Source organism: Dunckerocampus dactyliophorus, chromosome 3, assembly GCF_027744805.1.
Source record: "Dunckerocampus dactyliophorus isolate RoL2022-P2 chromosome 3, RoL_Ddac_1.1, whole genome shotgun sequence".
Lineage (NCBI taxonomy): Eukaryota > Metazoa > Chordata > Actinopteri > Syngnathiformes > Syngnathidae > Dunckerocampus > Dunckerocampus dactyliophorus.
In genome coordinates, this window is record NC_072821.1 from 17,033,599 (window position 1) to 17,060,871 (window position 27,273).

Here is a 27,273-nt window from a genome sequence, read left to right on the forward strand (position 1 = left end):
GCATGCCTGTTTCTGTTAGGAGTGCTTCCGTAAACATTGGTGGTACAGTTGTTCAGTGCCCCCTGTGGGCAAACGCATGCAACTGCATGCACACACAGTATTTTTCAGAATGGACTGTCAGCTTGGCTCCGTATACATCAAACCAAGCTACGCTTTCTGTGACTTAACGTGACGTGTGTCAAAAGCTTGTGGTCATTCTGTGAGCGACTTCAACGCTGCTGAAAACCGCCTGGGTGTTAGCAAGCGTCGCCAGGCAAAGCCTCTGCGCAGGACTGAGGCTTGAGTGCAGGGTGGGCAATCAAAGCTAATGGATCGGTTAAAGAAAATATTGAATTTATATGCAAAACAAACGTATCGTGATATGACGTGTGCTTTGTGCAACCAACAGCGAAGATGAGGAGCCGCAGTAATTCAGGAGTGAGGCTGGATGGATATGCCAGGCTGGTCCAGGAGACTATCTTGTGCCACCAGGTGAGTCTGCATACGCAGGGTTTGCTCTCACATGCAATACATTTAACACCTCAAATTGAGCTAAACTGAATTGTAACCAACATATTGTATAATTCAACTGGTTATACAGCCTACCTGGCATTAATAAATGCATGATTAACTGTTTTTTTTTTTTATTCAGAGAGCAGACATTGTCATTTTTGTTGAAAAATGTCTACAATCACAGAATAATGATGGGAATTGTTTAGTTTAGTTTAACATATTTAAAAAGTTGCATTAAGGAACATCACATGTCCAGTCCAACAGTGTGCATTTTATGTCTAATTATATCCAAAACATGAAAAATATATAATTGTTCAAATATGCAAATATGCAAATATATCACTTAAAAGGTAAGGTGCGCTTACACAATCCAATAAATTCAGTAAGAATTCTTTCTTTTGGTTGAAAGGAGTACAGATTTCTTTAATTTGACCTGCATTCGTGGATCTAAAATCTATCTCAACAAACTCCTCGGCCTCTACATTACCTGTAAAAAAGTAAAATAATAAAATACCCAAAATATTTGTATGCATTTTTATGTCCAAAGTCCCAGGCTACAATAATAACTCAGGCTAGGATAATGTCAAATCTAAAATGGGTTACAAAACAGGATATAAAGGCCGACTACGTGGAGTCTGGTTCCGCTTTCAGGGACATGCTATGTGTTAGTTTAATGTTTTCTGACAAATCCAGACGTTATGTCGTCCATGGCAGTTCAGTGGGAAGTGCATAGAAACAAACATGGACAAAGGTCAACTCTGGCATAGATTGAGGCCCTAACTGTGCACCTTTATCTACCAGCTCACTTAAAAGCACGTTCAACACGTCTCATGAACAAACATGGCCACTATTTTGTTACTGTCGAGTGTTTTGTGTTCATTAACCATCCTATCAATGTTCCTCAGTACTCTACTTTGACATCATATTCCCATGTCACTATCATACCTGTCAACATTTGCAAAATATGGGAAATGTTTGGAAAATAAATAGAGAAAATAAGGAAAATTCTGATCTTTCACAAGAATTTTCACCAGCACGAGATAGGAAGGGATGATTCTGGTATCATTTAGGAATATAGGATGAATACACCTAGCAAACCTCACATTACAGTGTAGATTGAAGAGAAATGTCATGTACCCTCATTTAGCTTACTTTTAACATCAGCTTACTTTTAACCTTAAAAAAAAAAACTCTCAGGACTGGTGTTATTTCAGCCCTAAAGATGTACAATATGCATTTAATCCGCTTAAATAAAAAGTCACAATGATTCTTTTCAGTCTGCAAAGAATGCAGCAATGTTGTTTTCTGTACTGCTAGCGCACATGCATGTCGACGTGAATGTAAATGTTAACAGTCGACCTGAGAAACAAAATGCAGGCCAAAAAAGCCAAAATGAATTTGCTTGGTTGTTGCTACTTCATCGTCTTACTGCAGTGAGCTAATGGGATAATAAACCTTTCAGGGGACTTTCGCATCTTCTCTTATTTGGATTAAAGCAGCCTGACATTCATCCATGAGATTCAATTTGACAAATTGAATAATGTGGCTATGTGTGTGTGTGTTTCAGAACCCAGTGACAGGGCTGCTGCCTGCCAGCACCCACAAGAAGGATGCCTGGGTGAGGGATAATGTGTACAGTATTCTAGCTGTGTGGGGGCTGGGCATGGCTTATCGCAAGAATGCAGACCGGGATGAGGACAAGGCCAAAGCTTACGAACTGGAGCAGGTGTTTGTGAAAACTGTACCCTTGCCTATTGTCTTTCTGACCCACTTTTATGGATGTTGGCTTTAATGTTTGTGTTTAGTGTATGGCTAATGTGCTTCAATAGGAATAAATATGTGTTGCTGGTACTGTGACAAAAGGCTACCAATGCACTGAAATATACATTAAAACAAGATCAAATATTATTATATTTAAATATAATAATTTATTTCCAGTATTACGGTAGATAAAAGTGGGCTTTTATGTTTATTTTTCATCAACTAAATTACATTTCACAAGGTCGTATTTTTTTAATTGTTATTTATTTTTCAGTATATTTAATATATAAAAACATATCTTCAATATATTTAAAATATTTGAAAAAAAGATACATATTTCATATTTATCTATAGCTAGATAATTACTCATTTGTATCTTTTTAAAAAATAAATCTTTCATGGGAGTTGACTTAAATATAAAAAAATATATTTGCTATGATATAATATAAAAATATATTTTACTACAATAGAAAATATTATTATATATATATATATATATATATATTAAATATATTCAAATATATAATATAATATTATATAATATATCAAAAACTGTGAGTTTTTTGTTCCACTGGATTGTGACAATAACCAACTTCATATTTCTGTTTGTATATTTTGCTTAACTTCATTTCTTGGTATAAAAATATGTTTGTGTGGACAAAATGTGAATTAAAGTCAGTGTTTTGTGTGCACCAACATTACAGAGAATTGAACCCTACTTTTGGAGACAATGTTTAGATACATCGTAGTAAAATAAATGCCAGCACAGAGTTTAATGGTGCTTAATGTTGTGTTTTTGTCAGAGTGTAGTCAAACTGATGCAAGGACTTCTACGTTGCATGATGAGGCAGGTAAGGAAGCCCTGTGCTGTATACCTAAGCATGATATCTTGATGATGTTTATTGTTGTCCTATAAATATTTGTCTCCAGGTTGCCAAAGTGGAGAAGTTCAAACATACTCAGAGCACCAAGGATTGTTTGCATGCCAAATATGACACTCCCACCTGTGCCACTGTGGTTGGAGATGACCAGTGGGGTCATCTTCAGGTGGACGCCACCTCCATTTACTTACTGATGCTGGCACAGATGACAGCGTCAGGTAGGCTAGTCTCTGTGAGTTTCCATTTTTATATGAATTTGTTCATAAGCCTTAGAGACCTCGGTGTTCTCTTGTGTGGACACACAGGTCTTTGTATCATCTCAAACATGGATGAGGTAGCTTTTATCCAAAACTTGGTCTTCTACATAGAGGCAGCATACAAGGTGGCGGTAAGCATCAGGGTTTGGGAAAAGAATGGGAGGGATTTGGTGTGAGAGTCATGGCCTTTTTGCCCTCTTTAGGACTATGGGATGTGGGAGCGTGGTGACAAAACCAACCAGGGAATTCCGGAACTCAATGGTAGCTCTGTCGGAATTGCAAAGGTATTTAAATCAGAGATTAGAAAAAATACATGACTTCATTCAGTACACCTGCACAATTTAATGAGATCCAATAAGATGGAGGATGAAGGTAATATCAAACTGTGTGTATTGGGGCCTTCAAGGCAGCTCTTGAGGCTATAGATGAGCTGGATCTTTTTGGTGCCCATGGAGGCCCGAAGTCGGTCATCCATGTTCTTCCTGATGAAGTGGAGCACTGTCAGGTACAATGCGCCTTCTAAACATGTTGAAAGCTTGTGGGTGTGTGTCTTTGTTCTTACTGCCTCTGCTCTCTGTTCTTCAGTCCATTCTGTGCTCCATGCTGCCTAGAGCTTCTACTTCCAAGGAGATAGATGCTGGTCTTCTGTCTGTTATTTCTTTCCCTGCCTTTGCAGTGGAGGATGCTGACCTGGTGGCCATCACCAAGTCAGAAATCATCAGCAAATTGCAGGTACCGTTTTCAAATACAACACACCAAGGAGCTTTTCTTAAAGGGGACCTATTATACTAATTTTCGGGCCTTTGTATTGAGTTCTGGACTCCTACAGAGCAGCTACACACGATAACTCGCACAGAAAGCTTTCTCGATCTTCTGGACTCTGCACCTCTTCATGCAGTGTTTCCTGCCTCCTGCCCAAACGGTCTGTGTAATTTACTCCACCCCCGGCCCTCCTCCAGGTACGCCTCCCACTGAGTCCACTCCGCTGTGATTGGTCACACTCCCAAGCGCTCCGGAGGACTTCCGGACAGCTGCCGAGCCCCTTTTTTCCGATTACTTACACAAAATAAGCACAGTTAGAACACTGATGAATTGTTACTTACAGCTTGCTCTTCTGACTCTTCAACACGGCCAAGTAACGTTGGAAAGGCGTCAGACTTCAGCAACAGTTTGGCGGATAGTCCAGCTTCGTATTGGCCCATGTTCACAAAACAGTCCCGTATGAAGTGCCGTTGACACATGAGCATATTTTTCTCTTGCTGTCCGGGAATCAGCAACTCCAACCACTTCTGCCTGATGCTTGCCTCTTTAGCCAAGCAGAGTGGGGGTGCTGGGCATGCCAATACAAGGAAGTCCGGGTTGCACTGACGTCAATAGAACTCGCTGTTAAAAAAAACAGCGTGCCGAGCCATCCTAAACTGCTTTCAGGGCTCACTTCCAAAGGCGCAAACCTCATTATCTGACACGTTGGCATCTTTAACACGAGAATACAACATTGTAACAACATTTATAGGCCAGAAAAGGGGAAAAGCATAATAGGTCTCCTTTAACTTCTCTAAGCAATCGTTCAACCTATTGTAATAACCTCTGGTTCCATATCAGGGACGTTATGGCTGCTGTCGCTTCATTAGGGATGGATATCGTTGTCCTAAAGAGGTCAGGGGCTATGTACTTTTTTTTTACATGTGCATCACCTCATGTAATGTGTAGGTTATGAAGCTGAGAGACAGGTCTCAGTATGACACAGTGCAGTTGTACACCACTGCTAACTACAACCACAACAATAAACATACTGTTCAATGCATACCTAATCTGACATTGGCATTGACTTTTTGATACCGTTCTGTTCTGCTCCATTGAAATCTTTTCTTCCAGGACCCATCCCGGCTGCATTATGATCCTGCTGAGCTGAAACTGTTTGAGAATATTGAATGTGAGTGGCCGGTATTCTGGACTTACCTCATTCTTGATGGTGTCTTTACAGGAGACCAAGTGCAGGTAAGAAAGACAGACCCGGTATAATGATGGACCATCTTTGCCGTATTGATTAGCTGCACATGTACAATTTGACAAATGTGTCGTGTCAAGGTGCAGGAATACCGTGAGGCACTGGAGGCTGTTTTGATCCGAGGAAAAAACGGCATCAAATTACTGCCTGAACTTTATGCTGTACCAAGTGACAAGGTACATCGCCCCCATTACCATGAAAGGATGACATTCCGTTTCTAAAGTTGTTTGCTGGCCTCTTCTTGATGTATTTTCTACAAATGAAAAAAGGTGATTTTTTTAATGGATTCTAGTTTCTAGAATGTGGTCTTCAATAGGAATAAAAAAGGCAGCAAATCTTAAATTCAAGTTAAAATAATTACATAATAAAGTACTTTATTAGTACTTTACTAATAAAGTATTTTAGTAAAAATACTAAAACAATTTGCAGTGTTTGTGTTGGTTACATAGATAAAGTAAAGTTACCAATGTGCATTGGAAGCATTTAACTTGAACATTTAATGTAAAGTAGCATTAGGCCTCTTTTTTTATGATAAAAACATACTGTAAATGCTCCAATTTGTGCCTCTATACAATTAACTGCTCAGTCTCATATAGTTGCCAGGTGCATGGTCTACATACGCATATAACTGCTGGGGTCTCTAACTAGCACCAGGTCAAAAAACTGCAGGCAACCTCCACAAGAGCTGAATTACAATTTATCTATCTTTGCACGCACTTTAAAATGTTGCTTGTAGGGATGAACTCACCAGCGGTATTAATGCTGGCTGAGCAGTTTGCGCCTTACTGCTATTACAACATTGGTTCTGTGGCTATTGTGTTGGACAAGATACAGTACTTGTTTCCCTCGTTTATCGTGGTTAATGGGTCCCAGACCCAACGAAATAACACTCCTACAGTCACTTTAACACTTGTATTACCCTATATTCCATTCCATTCCATTTTCTTCCGCTTATCCGGGTCCGGGTCGCGTGGGCAGCAGTTTCAGTAGGGAAGTCCAGACCACCACAGGCCACCTCTTCCAGTTCCACCGGTAGGACACCAAGGTGTTCCCAGGCCAGTTGTGAGACAATTCCATACCCATTATAGTAGACATAATAATAAAAAATGAGCCATACTGGACTCACACATTAGCATGGACAGCGTACTTCCTGGTGGCTATCGTCTCATCAATGTAACATTACTGACACCTAGTGATCAGTGTAGAATACTGCCGCTGTTTGTGGTTTAGGAGAGACTCACGATGCACTTCAGTTGCTTTATTAACAAGCAAAGAACACAGATGCAGTGAACATTCACACAGGAGCTGCTGTCGGCCACTCCCTGCACTGATAACCTGCTGCTAGCACTCAGCTACAGTCAACTCTAGCTAGGTGACGTAACACACGTCACTTCCCAGGCCCCTCTTCTTAAAGGCACAAGTCATACATACTGTATTACACTTCATATCACGTCTTCTGAACGCCTTATATTTGTATTTTTGCTAATTTAGCCATTTTTATGCTTGAAAACATACAATTTGCTTAAATATGCATTTTTTGACTGCTAATAGGCCGTATTCAACCACGAAACAGCGATCATTTGTTAATTAATGAATTTTTGAAAAAACGTGATAGAGTGAGGGAGCGATGTTCTAATTGTTTGGGAGAGTCGAACCGTGATGTAGCAAAAGACAACTGTAGTTGTTAATAAATTACCATGTGGTCAAAGGGACCTATGTTTACACCAACAAGGAGACTCAACTAAAGCTACAGAAGCTGACGTAAGTCACATTTTTTAAGTATATGGAGAGAATAAAAACATCCATCCATCTTCTATACCGCTTCTCCTCTTTAGGGTCGCGGGGGCATGCTGGAGCCTATCCCAGCTGACTTCAGGTGACAGGCGGGGTACACCCTGGACTGGTCGCCAGCCAATCGCAGGGCACATATAGACAAACAACCATTCACACTCACATTCATACCTATGGACAATTTAGAGTCGCCAATTAACCTAACCTGCATGTTTTTGGAATGCGGGAGGAAACCGGAGTACCTGGAGAAAACCCACGCACGCACGGGGAGAACATGCAAACTCCACACAGAAATGCCCAAGGGAGAATCAAACCCAGGTCTTCCCGATCTCCAGACTGTTACTGTGTTGGCCACAATAAAAATAAAAAAAACAATTGTTTAAAAAATAAATAAGATACGGGTGTATTTAGGTCAGGGTAAAATGTATTTACAGTATATAGCACATTTCCAAAAGTTAACTGCCCAAAGTGCTGTGCAGCAGCCAATAAAACACAAAACTACACAACACACCTGATAATAAATTGGGCAACCGAAAGGTTAAAAACAATGGACAAAATTAATGATACTAATAAAACAGAAAAAACAATTTCAAAAACAATAAAACAATGCTCAGGTTAACTCAGGTTTAGTGAGTCAGTGGCTGACACAGCAGCTACAATCTCCAAGGTACACATAATTACTGTCCTAATTCAACAACACTGCTGTATGAAATATGACATTTGTCCATCCACACAAATATCATATAATTATATAGTTAAATAGTTACATATATACATTATAAGCCGCATTTTACTATAAGTCAGAGGGCCAGCCAAACTATGAAAATACTCTGGAAAATACAGTAATAACTTCCAAATTTAAGAAACACACACAAACACCCTTTTGTCAGTTATTGCCAGCTTCCAATTAATGCGTCACCCTTTTAGCAATTTGGGTAAATAAACACCCCTGGATATAATTACAGTATGTATTGTATTTCATGTGTCTTTATTGTGTGACAAACGTGAGTCAAGCTTGTGATAAAAATATCAAATAATTTCTATATGCGGAAGAATGAGTGTGTCTTTTGTGGCAGGTGGACGAGGAGTACAGCAACCCCCACACTGTGGATAGAGTAGCCACGGGACAGGTGCCTCACATGTGGGGACAATCACTTTACATCCTGAGCTGTCTTCTTGCTGAGGTAGCTGATCATATAAGCCACTTCATAACACAAATACAGTCCTGGTCATCATTATTGGCACCCGTGACATTCATTGTCTCCTGAAAAATATGAATCTAGTGAAACAGCTTTATAGACATCTCATGTTTGATACACAACAGCAAATGACAAAACAATTTAAAACAAAACAATAGGAGAAAAAAATAGATAAAGTGAAAGATTGTTTTGACACTGGTAAGGGCACCCTTTGTATTGTATTGTATTGTATTGTATGTACTTTATTTATCCCACAGCGGGGAAATTTACTTGTTACAGCAGCAAGACAAGTAAAGAGAACAGTGTAAAGAAAGCATAGTGTCTACAACATGGTTCAGGTGGTGCAGGTGTTGTAGAGCCTGACAGCGGTCGGTATGAAGGACCTGCGGAACCTCTCCTTCTTACACCGTGGGTGTAACAGTCTGGTGCTGAAGGAGCTGCTCAGGGAAACAACAGTGTCATGTAGCGGGTGAGAGGTGTTGTCCATGATGGATGTCAGCTTAGCCAACAGTGTGTGGGAAAAAACCCTATTTTGACTCACGTGTGACCAATCAGAAATAGCCTCACCTGTGTTAAGCCGTCAGCGCCCACATGATGTGAATTAACCAATGAATTATGACATGAGTGTTTTAAAAGTCACATGTCATTCTCTGTTCCTTGGTTACAATGACAAAGGCAGTCAACAAAGACAAAGGATCTGTCTCAAGTGCTCAGAAGTGCTATTATTAGCAAACACAGGACCTCGAAAGCAGTGGTCCCCAACCCCTGGTACCGTGCCGCACAGAATTTCTGTTATTTCATTTTTTTTTTGTTTTATTTTGAAAAGTGGCCGGATTCTCTCTGTTACATCCGTCTCACTTGACGCATGTCAATTGTGCGTGTGCTAACTTTCTCTCAAATGCCGCACAGATAGACCACTACTGTTTTTTTATTAACGAATTTTCTTTCATCTCATATTTGGTCGCAAATGCTGATACTATGTGAGAATGCATAAAGGTAAGTTTGGATGACTTATTGAGTGCTAATGTGCACATTTGTCTCAAGTTAATTAATGCTAACGCACTGCCTTTTACAGCATCACACACGTCAAACAGTGATGTAATAATCTCTCTGGAAAAACTTGGCTGGAACTGGTGGATGGTGGGTCGGCATTAATTTTGTGCTTTTAATTTGATGTTATTCATATATATAATGTACTATAATAATGTACTATAATGTACGACACCCCCCACACCCCCGCAGGAGATTTGTGGGAACACAAGCCGGTCCTTGGGTCAAAAAAGGTTGGGGACCACTGCTCTAAAGGATATAAGGCCAGTTATTAAGAGGTTTTAAAGCATGGAAGTGTCAAGGTTCTCCCTGGACATGGGGGGAAGAGGAAGATCGATGAGAGAAATCTTCTAAGTACTGGGGAAAAAATACCACGGAAGATATCCAAAGACCTGCAAGCTGACCTGGAACAATCTGGGCTAATGGTTTGAACTGGTACGATATGCTGCACACTAAACCCAGCAGGACTTTATGGGCCCCATTGCTGAAAAAAAGACACAAAGAGAACCACTGATTTTTGCCAGAGAGTACCTGAACAAACAACAATCTTCTTATGTGGGAAGATGAAACAAAAATAAAACTTTTTGGCAATGCACATCAAGCAGTGAAATGAAGCTCAGTGGAAAAAGAACACCCTCCGAATAGTTAAGCACAGTGGTGGATCCATAATGTTTTGGGGCTGCTTTGTTGCATGTGGTACTGGAGGCCTTCACTGTATCACAGGAATCGTGAAATCAGAAGATTACCAAGGGATTTTAAAACAAAATGTGCTACCAAGTATAAGAAAGCTTGGTTGGAGTCGAAGATCATGGGTTCTCCAGCAAGGTAAAAGACCCAAAGCACAAATCGTAAAGCACACAGGAATGGTTGAAAAGGAGAAAATGGACTACTTTAAACTGGCCAGCGATGAATCCTGATCTTAATCCCAATGAAAATCTATGGTGTGAGCTCAAATATGCTGTTGGGAAAAGGAATCCTGTAAACACTCAAGCGCTTGAAGAAATTGCAAAGAGTGGGAGAAAACACCAGCTGAGAAGTGCAAGAAGCTTCTAGGTGACTCCAAGAAACGCTTGGAGGCCGTCATCGCTGCCAAGGGATGTGCAACCAAATATTAAGGAGGGGTGCCATTATTACTGTCCATGTCATTTTTTATGTTTGCTCTTTGAAATAGGGACATGTAAGTTGAAAAATTATATTTTTGTTGTTAACTTACCTCGGAAATCCATTAGTCAAAGTTTGATGATATTAATTTGGTACATTTTCATTTATTTCCGAAGATATTGTACAGGTTGCGCAAAAAAAATGAAAGGGTGCCAATAACGGTGAACGGGATTGTACACACTAAACATATGGTGGAGTTCTGCGTTTGTTTTTTACTTGAAAGGGCTTTTTGGCACCAGGAGAGATAGATCCTCTCAACAGACGCTTCTCTACCAATTTAAAACCAGATGTCGTTGTGCAAGGTTGGTTTTGAGAAGAAGGTACCACCGATGTTCCTTTGGAGATACAGGTTTATACAGTATGTGCTGTTTGTGTCAGTTTGTGTCTTAGCAGAGTCAGAGGACATCCAGAACTTGTTGAGTGATCATGGCATAAAGGTCCAGATGTTGTCTGACGTTCACCCTATTAGGGTCCTGCCTGCTCGCATCCTGAGCCATGTCTATGTCCGACTGGGTAATGACTGTAAATACTGTTTTTGTAATGTGTGTTGATCGTGTGCTGTTAACTTGTTCTTGTGTCGATGTCACAGGGAATTGCAAAAAGCTAAATTTAAGTGGGAGGCCTTACAGACATATTGGAGTTTTGGGAACATCCAAGTTTTATGAGATCAGGAACCGCTCTTATATATTCACCCCTCAGGTGCCACTATTTTCTTTAATACAATTCTAGTTAACTTTTAAATGTGCTGCTCACAGTCTTTTCTTCCACTGCGAAGTTTCTGGATCAGCATCATTTCTACTTGGCCCTCGACAACCAGATGATCGTGGAGATGTTGCGAACGGAGGTGGCCTACCTCTCCTCCTGCTGGAGAATGACAGGACGGCCCACTCTGACTTTCCCCATCACCCGCAGCATGCTTGGTAAAGAGCTCCTTAATTCACTTCATCCAGCAAAAAAAATCCTTTACAAATTGTGTACGCTAAGCGATGCTGTTGTTGAGATAAAATGCAGAAGAAGAAAAAAAATCAAAGTCTACCGACTTATTGTTAATACACAGCATGTTGCAGTATGTCCCAGAGCGACTGTGAGCTGCATAAGACTGGGGGTGCTAGGATCTTCTGGCGAAACGGCAAGCCACTTCAAGTCCTGCCAGAATGTCTCCAAATGTGCCTCAAATTGGCCGGAATACAGCTCGAATGCATCTCAGTTGCTGCTGGAATATGTTTAGACATGAAATAATTCAGCTGGAATGCACTTCAAATGCCATCATAATCTTTTGAATGCAGTCGAAATGTCCCAACTGTCTCTCGAATGAGCCCGGATGTAATCTGGAACACCACATAGTCACATAAAAACGTAGCCAGCTGCCACTGAAACATCACTCACCGTTGAAGCTTTATTCTCATCACATCACGCCACCAAGGAAAAAAGGACTCAAGGTGAGGAACTCCACCACTGGCCGCTGGCGAGGACAGGGCAGAGGTGCCTCAACCCAAAAACCCTGAAGAGCCAGTTCCTTTTTCTGATGGTCCTGCACCTTCCGACCAGACTTGATCAGCAAACGACCAAGTGCTTTCTAAATATTCTGACTGCGTTCTAACAGTATTCTTAATATTCCTATTGTGTTCCAACTACCTGCGATTGGCTGGCGACCAGTCCAGGGTGTACCACGCCCAAAGTCAGCGGTGATGAACAATGGTTAACTTCTTCTACACTTAAACAATGAAAAAGGTTAAGAAATGAGAGGATGGCCACACTCCACTGTGCATTATACAGTACCTTTGTCATTAGAGATTTAAAGTTAAGATGTTTAAGTGGTGGTTTATTGTTTTAATGTTTTAATATTCGCAGCAGTCGACGGATTTTTACACTTCATTCCATTTTTAGTGAAACTGTGGTTTTGTTTTAGAAATATGGTTTTGTTTGCATATTAAAATACAGAAATTGTATATGCTGTTTTCCCCCCAAAATTCTAAAAACAACATCTTTGATCATTTACATTTTTTAAATAGTATGTGCTTGTCTTTTTCCTAGTGGAAGATGGCAATACAATTGATCCGTGTATCCTAGCTACACTCAGGAAGCTGCAGGATGGCTATTTTGCTGGAGCAAGGTCTGGTCCCTCCTGGCACACACGGGGGCCAACACTCCCTTTAATATGTTGAAGATTTAACATGAATGTGTCTTAACTTCAGGATGCAGATGTCGGAGCTCTCCACTCTGCAAACCACTTCCTTCCACACTCGCCTCAGCTTCCTGGATGAAGAGACTGATGACAGCTTGCTTGACGAGGTTGAGGAAAAGGATAAAGACTATGGTGAAGAATACAGCAACTGTGAGCCTTCGGGTATGGAATTAAGAGGCAAATGTCACATTTTTCATTTCCGTATGAACAATCTGGGTCAATAAACAAGTGTGTGTATTATGGCATTCCAGATGGCTCAAACAACATGTTTGACCAGTACCTCACTCAGCTTCTCCACAGCACCACCACCCGGCGTCATCTTCCTCCCATCCAGAGCGGGCAGCACCACGTGTTCAGTGCTGAACACACCACCAGAGACATCCTGTCCTTTATGGCCCAGGTTCAGGGTCTTCACGTGCCCAGTGAGTCGAATTCAGACTTTATTCAGACAAACTGCAAGTACACTCTAAATAGTCACATAAGTCATATAGTAAATATTTACTTGACGCTGCTCAATGGACAGATAACAAATATTTTCAAATGAATTGAAGTTACTTGCTGGGATTGTTTTGCCTAGTTGCATCACTTTGTCGCTATGCAAAATTCTGAGTGCTCAATCATAAGTGCCCAATAATTTAAAGTGGCTTATGCCCTGTTGCACCCAACAGCATTTTTGAATGGCAAACCAGGTGCACTATCACGATTGTACATGTTTGTACATGTACATGTACATGTTTATAAGCAATTGCGTTGCTGCTCTTTATTAAATACAAAATCCATAATACAATGACAGAAAAAACGCAAACAGCCAGATTGGTTTTGGCACTACCTCCCCTGCCCCATCACTCACAGGTGTCCCTCGTAGTAGTGTGTATTTCACATCTAACCAGAGGTACAACAATATGGTAGTATACTGTATTGACTTGAATATAAGACGGTATTTTTTTCCTAGAAAAAAGTCTGGAGTCGTCTTGTATTCGGGGTCTAGAGATTTATACATGTAAACCATCAAACGGAGCCAAACAAGCGAGTCAGAGCTTTTCTACCCATCACTTACACACGCCAATGATTTGGAGAGCTGCAGCTACGACATGAAAAAACGTGCCGATTCAGCAAGTTGGCAGACAACAGGAGGAGTTATGAAGCAAATGTTAACTTTGGATGCGTAGCGAAACTCGTGTGCCGACATAAACGGTAGATACCGGACCGGAAAACTAAGTAGCTATCGGTGCCTCATTTGGATGCTAAATGAATGCAGACTCGGCAACCTGCCACAAGTGCTTGGTGCAAGGTGATATTGTGCATCTTGTAAGTAATGTAGGAATCCCGGCCGAAGCAGACAGAGTCTGTCGTTCTTTTTAAACTTTATTGCCGACCTATGCGTGCTCAGTTCCGCACAGTTCCAAATAAGCACACGTTTTTCCGTCGCTTTCCAGCAACACAACACTTCGTCATTATCCACCAGTCAGACTCACGGTGAGCGAGGTGCTGAACATAAACATTACAACACAAGCAGGTCAGCAGAATGGTGTCAATTTCTGCTCAAATTGTGTTGTAGAATGTATGCATTTAAACAGCGGAATCTAAACACTTTTTTTTTTGTTTTTTTGCACATTCCTTGTGTTCTGTATTCCTGCTGGTTTTGCTGTGATAATTACGACAATTTGTTGTGGATTTTATTAAATATTGGTGACTTTATCTTGGCTATAATTGTATTTATATTATTGAAGAATTAAAATTACTATTTTGTTCAACTTGCATGTTGCAAAATTCCATAAAAATGAAAAAGCATTGTTTATTTGACGTGTGTACGTTTTGCATTTTGTAAGCTTGGTTACAATTTAAGCACCTGTATTGTTTCAAAAGCACCAATTTGGCCCCGGTATTGGATAATCTCATATCCTTTTTTATTATAATCTACCAGTTGTTATTTCACTGACATTGTTTTTTAATTTAATTTGCTATTTTGTTGTCTTTGATTTTGTCTTAAAGATTATTTTTTTTTAATCCCCCAGATTTTCTTGAAAAAGAAAGCTTTTATATTCAGGTTTGTCTATTAGGGTCAATACAGATACTTATTATTGTATGTTTTTCAGAGTCTTCCATGTATCTTCCTGTTACTCCTCTCATGAACAAGCACCGTAAATCTCTCAACCTGCTCGAGGTACCTCAGCCTAGCCCACATGGAGTAAAGCACAAGGTAAGTCTTTTTTTGCAATATGCTTCTGCTGATTCCATACCGGTGATTTCCCTCCTAATTTGCATGTCATCTGTTTAATGGAACTCCCAAGTCTCACAGCGCTGCTGATCTTCACCTGCCTCGAGATGCGCAGGGCAACACTGACTTTGCATCACTGGTGAGGCAGCTGAAGGAGTGCCCCACTCTGCAGGACCAAGCGGACATTCTTTATGTCCTCTATGTGATGAAGTATGAAAAACTAAAACTAACGCAAGTGTGCATGCACAGTTTACTTGTATTTTGCATAACGAGCTGTTTTGTGCCGTTAACCAGAGGAGCTGATTGGCTGGTAGAGTTGTCAGGTCCGGGCCAGGGTGGAGCGAGCGTACGTACCCTGTTGGAGGAGCTGTATGTACAAGCTGGAGCTTGCAAGGAATGGGGTCTCATCAGATACATTTCTGGAGTACTACGCAAAAGAGTGGAGGTCCTCTCTGAGGTCAGTCAGGAAAAAAAGTCATTTTTCTCACAGCAGAGAACTGAACGCTTAGCCGTCAGTCAGTCTTACACTGCAAAACCAGCCATACTCGAAAGAAGCCCAAATGATGTTATAATGAGACGACTTTTCGTATTTCAAGCAAAAAAAATTGCCACTGTTGTAAGCAAAAGTTGGTTGGCTAGAATTCTTATAACTAGAATATTTTTCTTGTGACTTTTAAGAATATGAGTCCCAAAATAAGCAAGTTGTTGTTAATCACAAAGCTAGATTAAAGTCAAATGTTCTTATTACAGGGTAAGAAGTAAGCCAAATGCTTTTATAAGATTCCTAAATTGAGCTCAAATTTGCTTTTATGAGGCTAGATTTAAATAAAATTTTCTTCCATATTCTCGGTGTAGGAGTATTATTCTTAGATTTTCCTATAGACAAGCAACCATTTGTAATGATGGACAAATTATGGAGTCTCCAGTTGGCCTATCATGCATATTGTTGGAATGTGGAAGGAAGCCAGAGTACACAGAGAATACCCTCACGAGGAGCGATGTGGTTCTGCATGGAATAATATTTTCATAAAACATAATATTTTCTTGAATTAAGATAAATAATTTTACACATTTACACAGATTTTATGACTAGATTTAATATAATAAATCTCGGTACGCTCTATGAAATTTGCTGTGCAGCCTTCCCATTGGACTGAAATCAGCAAATCTTGAAGAAATGGTTGCTTTAAATGGGACTTCTTTACTTTCTTGAAATGTGTTTTTTGCAGTGTAGATATATTTTCTGTATGTGAGTCCGTCCCTAACTTTAGAAAGTTTAGAAACCAGTTTTATTTTGAATTGAAGACAAATATACATTCATCTGTTGTTGAAGAATAATCCAAATAAAGTTTTTAGTTTGTGATTAGAAAAAAATAACTAATTTCTGGCAAAACAAATATCCTGGCTTTCTACTTTCTTAATATAAGATTTTTTTTTCTCAAGTAACCATTGCTAGACAAGACATTTATTCTTTTTAGGAATAAAATGGGACCTTTTTACTTTCTTGAAATGTATTTTTTGCAGTGTACTGGGGGTAGTCAATTAGAAGCAGCCCTTAATCGAAGCCCACAAACAACACAGAAATCAATGATAGAGATGACAACAAAGGGCATCTGAATCAATTGATATGCGGTAGGTTAAAAAGATGAAACTGTAAAATAATATGAATAAAATTATTGAATAAATAAATACAGTACAAGTTTAAAGGCAAAGGGTGAAATGACCCAGACTAGTGGTTAGTGTTACCAATAGGCTGGCACTGTTGGAACCTTGACCGCCGGTATGCAGAGACAGAGAGGCAGCGACGTGCAAATGAGTCTTTAATTGTGCAGGAACTCAAAAACAGGAGAACAAACAAAAGGCGTCAGAGGGGAAACGCTCTGTGAAAAATAATGAGCGGAGGTGACACTTTAGGTGACAGCACCGGTGAGGAGTCGAGGAACAACGGCAACAATAGCAATGAACCAGCGCCGCACGTACGACGGCGCTCGCCTTTTAACAGCCACTAATAATTGTCGGCAGCAGCGCGGCAACCAGGAGCGGCTGCCGCTTCCTCCCAGCAGGAAGTACAGCCTGCCAAAATAAGAGCGCACTACAGGAGGCGCTCGCTCCTGTCCTGCGGAATGTGACAGTTAGTTTTGCAAAAAGGTGAAACAAAACCCTAGAGTCAATTTGCAGCTTCACACAGTTAATTTTTGGTCTAAAATAGACTTAATCAAAATAGAATCAGGTTAACCGTTGTTGCTCAAGCATACCAACTCATCCTACAAGAAGTGCTAATGTAGACTATTCTGATCAGCCACTGGAGGGGACTAAAACGTTTAATGCATGCAGACTTTAAGACATGAATGAAATGATGTTTGTGTGTGTGTGTGTGTGTGTGTGTGTGTGTGTGTCGTTCAGGCCTGCACAGATCTTATTTCTCACCACAAGCAGATAACAGTGGGTCTTCCTCCTGAACCCAGAGAAAGAGTCATCACCGTGTAAGTCAAAGCCAGCATTTGTGCCTCAAAAGTTAAATTTCTGAAAGGAAGCAACTGCTTCACTTCTGTGCTGCCTTTGCAGTCCTCTTCCTCCCGAGGAGCTGAATTGTCTCATCTATGAAGCCAGTGGTCAGGACATCAGTGTTGCTGTTCTTACTCAGGTGACTCATGTCACGCCAGGTAATGTTTTTTTTTAATACAACCAGTTTTCAAATATCAGCCGGTTTGGCACTTTGATCCTGCAGGAGATCATGGTCTACTTAGCCATGTATGTGCGCTCCCAGCCCGCCCTGTTTGGAGACATGCTCCGACTCAGAATAGGACTCATCATGCAAGTGATGGCCACTGAGCTGGCTCGCAGCCTGCGATGCTCTGGTAGGAGCGGAGCCTGCTTCCACTCACGTAGACAACAAAATTCTCATTAAATAAAGACGTAATACCTCTACAGGGGAGGAGGCCTCTGAAAGCCTGATGAGCCTGAGTCCTTTTGGCATGAAGAACCTGCTGCATCACATCCTTAGTGGCAAGGAGTTCGGGGTGGAGAAAAGCAGTGAGTGAAACAATATTTATTGCGACTTTGCAAAAACAGAGGGAAATAGTTGATCATTCTGTTCAATTTCAAGTGTTAAGTCACTTCACTAAGAAAAGTATCTTTACAAAGGACCCATTGGCGTGATTACTGAATTTGGTGGGAGTTTCTTTCCAAAACTTGTAGCAATACAGATGTGGACAGATAATAGTGAGCTTTTCACACCAGCTGGACATATTTTCAGGTACACCTACACAACCGAATGAGATTGGCTTCCCACCAAAAGTAATTAATAGAAAATTAATTCAGATGTTCATCTATCCGTCAATTTTCTGTACCGCTCGTCCTCAATAGGGTTGCGTGTATGCTGTCTTCGGACGATATGCGGCGTACACCCTGGACTGGTCGCCGATGGCCAATCGCAGGGACACATATAGACAAACAACCATTCACACTCACATTTACACCTATGGATAATTTAGAGTCTCCAGTTAACCTTACATGCATATTTTTGGAATGTGGGCGGGAGCCGGAGTACCTGGAGAGAATCTTAAGGAGTTCAGTTCATTCAATCATCGGGTTCCGCTGTCATTCCTCCATGTTTTTATGTACAATACCGGCGTACTTGTTGCTGTGCCGTTATGTTTTTATTTATTACCCTCCTGCTTTATTATGTGGCTGATGAATGAATGTCAAAAACATTTTTTCTTGTCTGTGTGTATCAGTGCGGCCTATCCAGTCAACAGCCACCAGTCCTGCCATTTCCATCCATGAACTAGGACACACCGGAGCCACCAAGACGGAGCGTTCAGGAATACATAAACTCAAGAGTGAGATCAGACAGGTGGGTTCCACAACAGACATGAATGGAAAATCATACATTTTAAAGATAAATATGTCAAATAACTGTGTTTTTTGACTCTGGTTGCAGTTGGATGACTCTCGGCCACTCAGTGTGGGTTTGATAGCGTCTAATGTGGTCCTATCTAACATCACCCGCCTGCTATCTTGACATGTGGCATATCGTGTACTACGGCTCCATGACCTCTCTCTCTCTGTCTCTCTCATCTGTACGGGATCATTTCAGCTTTTTGTGCCCAGCTTGATCGTCTTTCATTCATCACAGGTCTCGCATGATGCATGAGCGCGTCCCAGGATTTCATGTGTCATTCTTGTGCATATGTAGATCCTCAGCGGTGGCGTCTCCACATGCAGCAATGTCACTTCGCCGCGCTCCACGGTAAAACCATTTCACCTCATCTGCTTTAAATGAGCACCTTTTCTCATTTTTAGTTACCCTTATGCCGTTTCTTATTCAGCATTTCCAGCTCTGCAATATTGTGAGTCATGAAAACAAACGCATTTCCACAACTGTCTTCAAGCAACCTGCAGAAAGTATGTTTTTAATTATAAAGCCAGCAAGCATGAGCATAATTGATTTTTTAATTGATTTATTGCTACTTTAAAATTCTCTCGACGGTGTAGAAGTGACTGTTGGCAGACGGGCTGTTCATTCGGTCTCCACAAGTTTGTGGTGTAAAGAAGAACAACATGAAGTCAGCTATGGGAAGTGTGAGGATATGGTTCAACGTCTTACTGGGCAGCATTACTCTGCTCAATACCACACTGGCACAGAAACAGGAGTTCAGAACGTTCAAAGAGAAATCCTTGAATTAGTGCTGTCAAGAGATTAAAGTAAAAAAAAAAAAAAAAACAAAGATATATAACACAAAAAGTGGCTTTAGTAAGTCATTTCTTGTTTTTTAAAAGACTTGAACAGATACAGCCCGAGCCATTTACATTCTGCTGTATTTGAGACTACCGTAGTCCCAAGTCCTACTTTAGTTTCGGCACCTGGGGGAATGTTGCCGAGTTCTTTAATCCTACCCCCCATCCGTTTTACATCAATTGCAATACATTTCTTCACTTCCTGTATTCCAAATGCACTCTTTGCTGGTTGAAATACATATAAAAATGATAAGGCAATGTAATAATGTGGTAAAATAGTACGGTAGTCAAAATTCTCATTTCATATGACAATCATAATAAATAATATGTATAAAATAGACATAACAGAAGATAGTTGAATAATGGCTGAGTACTGACAACGAACTCACAAGATAGAAGTGATTAGACGTAACATTGACAAATAAAATAGAACAGAACATAGTTGAGTGATGGGTGAGCACAGACAACGAGCTCACAAGAAGGAAGAGTTAGTAGTGAGTGTACTAGTGATAGGACATACTGTAGCTTTGTATGTGCACAGTGTTTCAGGACTCTTCCTTGTACTCTGCAAACATCAACAGCTTGAATTGTCTCTTGAAATCGCTCGTGTTAGTGCGTTGTTTGAGTTCCTCGCACAACCCGTTCCATAATTTGATTCCGCATACTGAAATGCTGAAGGTTTTTAGAGTTGTTCTCGCATCAATTTTTCCCTGAGAAGAATTGTATGACATTTTTGGGTAGCAGGTTATTGTTTGCTGTATGCATCATTTTAGCTGTTTGAAACAATTAACCGCATCGCCAAATTTTAATAATGGTGATTTTGGAAACAGAGGATTTGTATGTTCTCTATACGCGGCATTATGGATTATCCTAACTCATCTTTTTAGCAGTAGAGAGCAACAGAGAGTATGGAGTGATTTTTGATCGAGGACGAATTTTGCTTTATTCAGTATTGATGTATTCCTCGCCACTTTATGTTGTATAGTTTTAATTTGAGATTTCCAGCTCAGGATAAGCGGCGTAGAAGATGGATGGATGGATCTTTTCATCTGTTATGACCCCCTGAAGTTTATTTTCGTTCACCCTTTCAATGTTTAGTCAAGAATATTCATCAGCCTGTAGCTCGCAGACTTGCTCATACGCAGGGTGTTCTCCTCGAGTTTAGTTTGGCAAAGAGCTTTGCCATGGCTGGCTAAATTGCTAACGTCTTTGCTGCTAATGTTAGGTATGGTTGCTTTCGCAACTGGGTTATTTGCGTTGATGTGGTAGGCTAAATTTGCGCAGCTTTGGTGGTAAGCAATGAAGGCATATCACTGTACCTTTATCAGTAGTGCCGTCAGTGCATTTTTGAAATGTAAATTTCCCATTCATTGGCTCGTCAACTCACACGCGCCTCCATTTTCACGTCTTCTCTCCGCTACTCACCTTGCCCTTCCAACTACGATGCAATTCAGCTGATGCTAAACAATGAATCATAAAAAACCCACAATGACAGCCAATCAATGTCCACTTCAGGGTGACTGACCATTGTTTTCCACCCCCAACAACCCCAACAATGCATAAAAACGGATTTTATAAAAAGGCAACTCGCACACAGAAACAGGAGAGTTGCAGATTACAAACTTGATTAACACACTTAAAAACACAAAACAAAAAAAGACAAAATTTATCAGTTTAAAAAAAAAATCCGTGAACTAACAACTGCAATTACAGTGGAACATTGGTTAGCGTCATTAATTAGTTCCAGAAGGTCCAACCCAAAACGGACATTGACCGAATACATTTTTCCCATAAGAAATCATGTTAATCCAATTAATCGTCTTCAGTGAAGGTAAAGTAACCTAAGATGTCCATTGATCACTTTCATGTCGAATTATTTTATGCATGTAAAACTAGAAAGGTTAAATTATAAAAACGTGTTTTGTGTTACCATTTTTGAGAGTCAGCTGTCTATGCAGGTGTACCCAATGATGTGTCTGCGTCTTGCACCTTCGTGCATAATTATCAACCAGATGCAGTAAGAAGTTTCAATATGGACTCTCACGAGTGAAAATGAAATATCCTCCTCACGTATTCACAGCGCTGCAGCAGCCCCTCCACCCCGAGTGGGATGTTGTCCCCAGTGGGCTCTGGTGCAGGCGACGGACAGCTGCACTGGGAGGAGAGGCAAGGCCAGTGGTTGAGAAGACGCAGGCTGGATGGAGCTATCAACAGAGTACCAATGGGTTTCTACCAGAAGGTGTGGAAGATCCTCCAGAAGTGCCATGGTCTGTCCATTGATGGCTATGTGTTACCATCTTCTACTACAAGAGAGGTAGCTGTCCATTTATTTATAATACAAACTACAAGCAAGATACTTTCTAACGTCCCTGCTTGGATAAATTGTCTGCTCACTTTGTAGATGACAGCGAAGGAAATCAAGTTTGCAGTGCAGGTGGAGTCTGTCCTCAACCATGTGCCTCAACCGGAATACAGACAGCTGCTGGTGGAGACTTTGACGGTTCTTGGCCTGGTAGCGGATGTGGATGTTGACAACATTGGTGGCATCATCCATGTGGACCGCATCCTACACATGGCTAACAACCTCTTCCTCTGCGACCAGGTACTGTTTTCTGACATAAATCAACATCAGTGTGTCTTGAGGACACGTTCACTGACTTATTTTCTCCACACAACCAGAAGTCTAAAAGCGCCTGTGAGTATTTCCTGGAGAAGGATCCAGCAACGGGCATCTGCAACTTTTTCTATGATAGCGCCCCCAGTGGTCGCTATGGCACAATGACATATTTGTCCAAAGCTGTCATCACCTACGTCCAGGACTTCCTGCCGACTTCCAGCTGCATGATGCAGTGACAAACTTGAGTGCATGTGCTCGACTCCCAAGCTATCATATTGGTATCGGTGATTATTTTGATGTATTATTTTAATTGGGTGCACAAGGTGGAATCTGGGATTTCCTTTCATTTATACAGGGTTAAAATGATACATGTTCAAACATGTAGTACCCACCGGTACTTGGTTAAATGTCCGTTGGCAAGGTTCACATCGACCCAACAAGCGTCTGGCATGATACAGGCTGGTATATTTTTGACTTTGTGTAAGTAAGTTAGAGAAGATCGCAAATACATTCTAACTTGTGCACCCAATTCTTGCTTTTAAAAAAATCATTGAAGATGTACGTTTTATTATCATCCGCCATGGAAAAAGAACGGTTCAAATAAATCAATAAGAGCCCAGAATGGGCAACTGTATTTATTACTCGTCAAGGAGTGATGATTTGTGAAATACGCTTGCGTGTACACCAAGTCAAGTGAGGATAAGAGCTTCTGAATGGAGAAGCGATACCAGATATGAGCTAAAAGGGAAAGTGCACAGCCAGCACGTGGTACAGTATGGTATGGTATGGTATGGTTTGTTTCAGACATGCTTAACAGGAACATCACATGGTTACAGTTGCACAATTTAAAGGAAAACTGCACTTATTTTTGGAATTTTGCCCATCATCCCCAATCTTTATGTGAGACATGAACACACGTCTTTCTCTTTGTGTGTTCTAAAGATATAAAAACAGATAAAAAGACGGAGCTAAGAATGCACACAATGGGAAACACATTCCACCTATAAAGCCTTCTGGAAAAAAAAACAACTCCAAAAAGCATCAACAGTGCTCATTTACATATAATGTGACATGCATATTAACCAAGCTGTAGCAACATTGTTATTAACATTGTTATGCTGATCGAGCTACGTTACTGGCATATTGACTCCTCCTTGCCATACCACACTGGCTAGCTAGTAGCAGGCTAGCAACTAGCTTCACCACTAGCTTGAAAAAGTTAATGCTAGGTGTAGGCTTTTGTTTCTGTGTTCCTGTGTTAGCGGACCATCATTATGAGGCAATGGACAGACACAAAATCAATCAATGTACAGAAGACGTGATTAAAATAATGATTTATTCCTGTGTCAGTGAACAGGCGAACACACAATCCACAACACTAAAGTTAGTGCAGTGTGTTTTGATCATTTTCACTAATGCTGAGGCTTATTTGTCCATGCCTATAATACCAGTACTTACCTCTTTCTTTCTAATAAGACAATCAAGTATATCATAGCCACAGAATCTGCTTCACACTTCAGTCCACCTGCACAATCTAAGATCAAGATGTGAAAAATCCCCCCTTCGTATGGGTAATAATGCACAGTTTAGCTCAATTATTGCATCTTATTTTGTTGTAAAGGCATAACTTGTCTTTTTTCTGTCCCGTTTGAATTAGTTTTACATTCTAAAGAGTGTCCAGTGCCAAGTTTAGTGTCTGAGGGACAGATTATGTTATGTCTTGTGTTGATTTGTCCCTTTCACAAATACTTGTCTCCATCAGTCTTTCCGCTGACAATCTTTGTTGTCCAACTTGTGCACCACTCTGAAGGCCTCCAGGAACTCTGTGAAGTCTATACTGCCATCCTTGTTGAAGTCAATGCTGCGGGCCAGGTCATCAATTGCGCCATTGGTGATGTCCATCCCCAGGTGAGCGCTGAAGAGGCGCCATGTGTGACGGAACTCTTCGATAGAAATCAGACCTGCACGCAACAATGACTGTGTGACACCCCGGTTTTGAGGAACATGTGTTGAACTCCTCTTCACAGTGAAGTGAAGTGCTTCTCTACCTGAATGGTCTTTGTCTATAATGTTGAATATGATCTCAATGTCTGTCCTGTATCGGAATAGAGTCTCTGCCAGATTAGGTGTGACCTAAACAGAGTAAGAAGGCAAGTGTTATTTTTGATCAAACTTCATCAGATGTTGGAAAAATCTGTCACATTTTCTATGCCGCTTATCCTACTTAGGGTTGCGGGGGTGTGCTGGAGCCTGGCTGACTTGGGACGAGAGGCAGGGTACACCTTGGACTGGTCGTCAGCCAATCGCAGGGCACATATAGACTAACAACCATTCACACTCACATTCATACCTATGGACAATTTACAGTAAACATGCATGTTTTTGGAATGTGGGAGGAAACCGGAGTAAAATTGTTGGCCCTTCCAGGGATCCTTAATGTGATATTGTAACGTGTATCTTCTGACACGTACAGCAGTTGATTAGAAGTATGAATTACTTTATCCCCAAAAGAAATGCCTGAGGAGATTATATGGACCTGCACAACTCTGACATTGTCAATCACAACTGAGCACCTCATTATCACACGCTGAATTTTTAAGCACTTCTCCTACTGGATCTGATGACATTGTGCAGATGGAGCTAACGTTATGGCCAGTGAGGGCCATACAGTCTCTGACCTGTGGCAGTGGCATCCCTGGTCCCATATCCTCAAAGCAGGACTGATAGTCCACACGTCCATCTTTTGCCAGGTGAGCTAAATGTGGACGAAGAGTCCTCCATGGCAAGTCCAGCCTCAGGACAGACTCCAACACCTGAGCCCATTCACTGACTGTCACCGTCCCTGGAAATGATTTGCTTGGTGTTAAAAAAAAAAAAGTTGAATACATATGAACACAGAGGACAAGGGGTGCTTGAGGCTTACCAGTGGTTTTCTGGTCGTACTGCTGGAAGCCTGCAATTAGGTCAGAGCGATGGGCAAACACTTTCTCTTTTAGAGCCCTGAGAGCTGATCCCTCTGCAGCGCACACTCTGTGGAAACAAACATATAAAACTATTGCCTTGTAACCTGTGTGTCCACAGGTCCCATTAAAGTAAAGAACACAGTCATAAATGTGACAACATGGTTTGTTTTTGTTCTGTTTTGTTCATTTTCAACCACGTATGCTGTTCAGGGTCACAGGTGACCAGGTTCGATTTCGACATTACAGTCGAAAGGGTTGCCAATTCCCTGAAAAGTAAATAACGGACACCTTGTTGGCAGGTGGTGCAAAAACTAAAAGCAAACAGCAGCAGAGGCTGAGATTAGCTGTTCCTCGCCATACACACACCCTCACGCCAAATTTTCATGACACTCGGGACTTCTGATCAAAATCATTTATTCCACCAATCATAATGTGCTTGTACATTTGTGCTAAACTAGTCTTTCTTTGAAAAAATTTAGTAAGCATTTGGCTGTCTGTCATGCTGTGTTGTCGCTCTGCTGCCGCCTGTCTGCCATCTCTTGCAGCGCATGGCTGATCCCGCAGAAGCGGAGTCTCCAGCACACACCTTTTCTGGTGAGTTGTATGAACAGTATTCTGTATGAACAGTTCCTTCATCAATGCTCCTTGGTATTCGACCAGCAACCCGGCACCTTTTGGGTAGGAATGTTCAAATTTCCGCTTTAATAGATTCTGGGGCGGATGATAGTTTCTTGGATCCTGGGTTTCTAATTAAGCTAGTATCAAACTCCAACGTCCTAAGCAGGTTCATTCTCTGGATGGACACCCGCGCCTAACAGCAACCTTTGCCGTTCGCAGTCAAGGCCTAGCAGATGGAATGAACCATTTTGCATTTTTGCAAGGTGGGTGAAGGTAGACTGAGACCATCTTAATGTGATTACAACAATCTTATTGAACTTTCGCAGCAAAACTCATAACATTTAAGAAGTCTTTCGAACTGACATATTTAAATAAAAAAATCTTCAAAACTTTACAAAAGCCGATGCCCCCCCCCCCCCCCCCCCCCCCCCCATGCTTAGGGCCGTGATGCCCCATTCCAATTTTTCCCTCCTCTCTGATGCCACTGGTCAACCACTGTGTTTCAATGTATGCACTCCCGTACTTCATTATGTACACAGCAGTATGAACAATGCCTACTGAGCCTCTGAAGGCGCAAATTTTGACAGTTTAGGGTTGTCCCAAATCCATTATTGTCGTTGGGCACTTACGGAAGTGACGACTGTAATAGTTGTCCTCTTCCTCTTCTTGTCTCCTTTTTAATTGTGAATTGCAACCAGTCAAGTTAGTCCTTTCTCTTCTGCTACAAAGCCAAGATGTCAATGCTTGAAGGTGTTAGGGTAGTCCTTCTAGCTGGAATGCACTTGTGCATTGAAAATGCTAAGTAGGTGTGTGTGCGTGTGTGTGTGTGTGTACGTGTTGTATGTGGTACGTGACATGCATGTTTAATACACATGACGTCAAGTCAAGGCAATTTTTATTTAGTCACAACAGAATTATGAACCCCACTTCTCTTTACTTGGAGCAGGTCTACAACTACAGCCCTCATACATTAAAGAAAACCATCTCAATCCAACATGAGCAAGCAGCAATGAAGGTTCTGGTTTTAACATTACTATTACAGTGGTTAACGTCCGCCCCAGTTAGCGCAATTTTCGGTTAACAACCAAAATTTTTGGCTGGCGTTCGCTGCGCTTGTTTAGCGTCCAAAGGGAAACTTGCCTTGGTTAGAGTCCATTTTGGTTTGAGTCTGACCCCTGGAACGAATTAATGACGTTAACCAAGGCACCACTGTATTGGTATTACTACTACTAGAAGTATACTAACAGTAATATACACTATCGCCACCTACAGGATTGGAGTGCAGCTGTTGCAGATTGTTTGGCCTTGTTTTGGCCTCAACTTAACATCGTT

The 27,273-nt window shown here is 41.1% G+C and overlaps 2 protein-coding genes and 1 long non-coding RNA gene across 10 annotated transcripts in view; 2 read left to right on the plus strand and 1 right to left on the minus strand.

Moving 5' to 3' along the window:
- The first annotated feature begins 94 nt into the window (after nucleotides 1-94).
- phka2 (phosphorylase kinase, alpha 2 (liver)) lies at nucleotides 95-25,862 on the plus strand. Of its 8 annotated transcripts, none has more exons than XM_054771129.1 (34): nucleotides 95-290; nucleotides 389-471; nucleotides 2,060-2,110; nucleotides 3,057-3,104; nucleotides 3,184-3,352; nucleotides 3,440-3,522; nucleotides 3,595-3,675; nucleotides 3,798-3,896; nucleotides 3,977-4,123; nucleotides 4,994-5,047; nucleotides 5,267-5,389; nucleotides 5,480-5,575; nucleotides 8,267-8,374; nucleotides 10,824-10,902; nucleotides 10,979-11,113; nucleotides 11,190-11,299; nucleotides 11,376-11,520; nucleotides 12,635-12,713; nucleotides 12,796-12,947; nucleotides 13,037-13,207; nucleotides 14,882-14,985; nucleotides 15,077-15,213; nucleotides 15,298-15,460; nucleotides 17,407-17,486; nucleotides 17,569-17,647; nucleotides 17,732-17,861; nucleotides 17,935-18,036; nucleotides 18,741-18,859; nucleotides 18,947-18,970; nucleotides 19,202-19,255; nucleotides 19,335-19,355; nucleotides 21,824-22,057; nucleotides 22,145-22,345; nucleotides 22,423-25,862. In XM_054771129.1, the coding sequence occupies exons 2-34, from the start codon at nucleotides 394-396 to the stop codon at nucleotides 22,594-22,596; spliced, it is 3,630 nt and encodes a 1,209-aa protein (XP_054627104.1). In that variant the 5' UTR covers nucleotides 95-290; nucleotides 389-393; the 3' UTR covers nucleotides 22,597-25,862. The 8 variants fall into 8 exon arrangements, 7 of the variants coding, with proteins under 7 accessions (XP_054627104.1, XP_054627098.1, XP_054627099.1 ...); XM_054771123.1 differs by having other exon boundaries at nucleotides 2,060-2,218; nucleotides 22,423-25,859; XM_054771124.1 differs by lacking the exon at nucleotides 19,335-19,355 and having other exon boundaries at nucleotides 2,060-2,218; nucleotides 22,423-25,858.
- ppef1 (protein phosphatase, EF-hand calcium binding domain 1) overlaps nucleotides 23,680-27,273 on the minus strand; it is a 17,040-nt gene continuing 13,446 nt past the window's right edge. The window contains exons 17-20 of the mRNA XM_054771134.1: nucleotides 25,284-25,390; nucleotides 25,039-25,202; nucleotides 24,409-24,493; nucleotides 23,680-24,321 (exon numbers count right to left, since the gene is read on the minus strand). Coding sequence (XP_054627109.1) covers nucleotides 24,119-24,321; nucleotides 24,409-24,493; nucleotides 25,039-25,202; nucleotides 25,284-25,390 — 559 coding nt within the window. The 3' untranslated portion in view covers nucleotides 23,680-24,118. The remainder of the gene's footprint in view (nucleotides 24,322-24,408; nucleotides 24,494-25,038; nucleotides 25,203-25,283; nucleotides 25,391-27,273) is intronic.
- The window catches only part of LOC129178682 (uncharacterized), a 3,309-nt gene continuing 1,909 nt past the window's right edge, over nucleotides 25,874-27,273 (plus strand). Inside the window, exon 1 of the long non-coding RNA XR_008569825.1 lies at nucleotides 25,874-25,917. This is a non-coding gene — a long non-coding RNA (uncharacterized LOC129178682). The remainder of the gene's footprint in view (nucleotides 25,918-27,273) is intronic.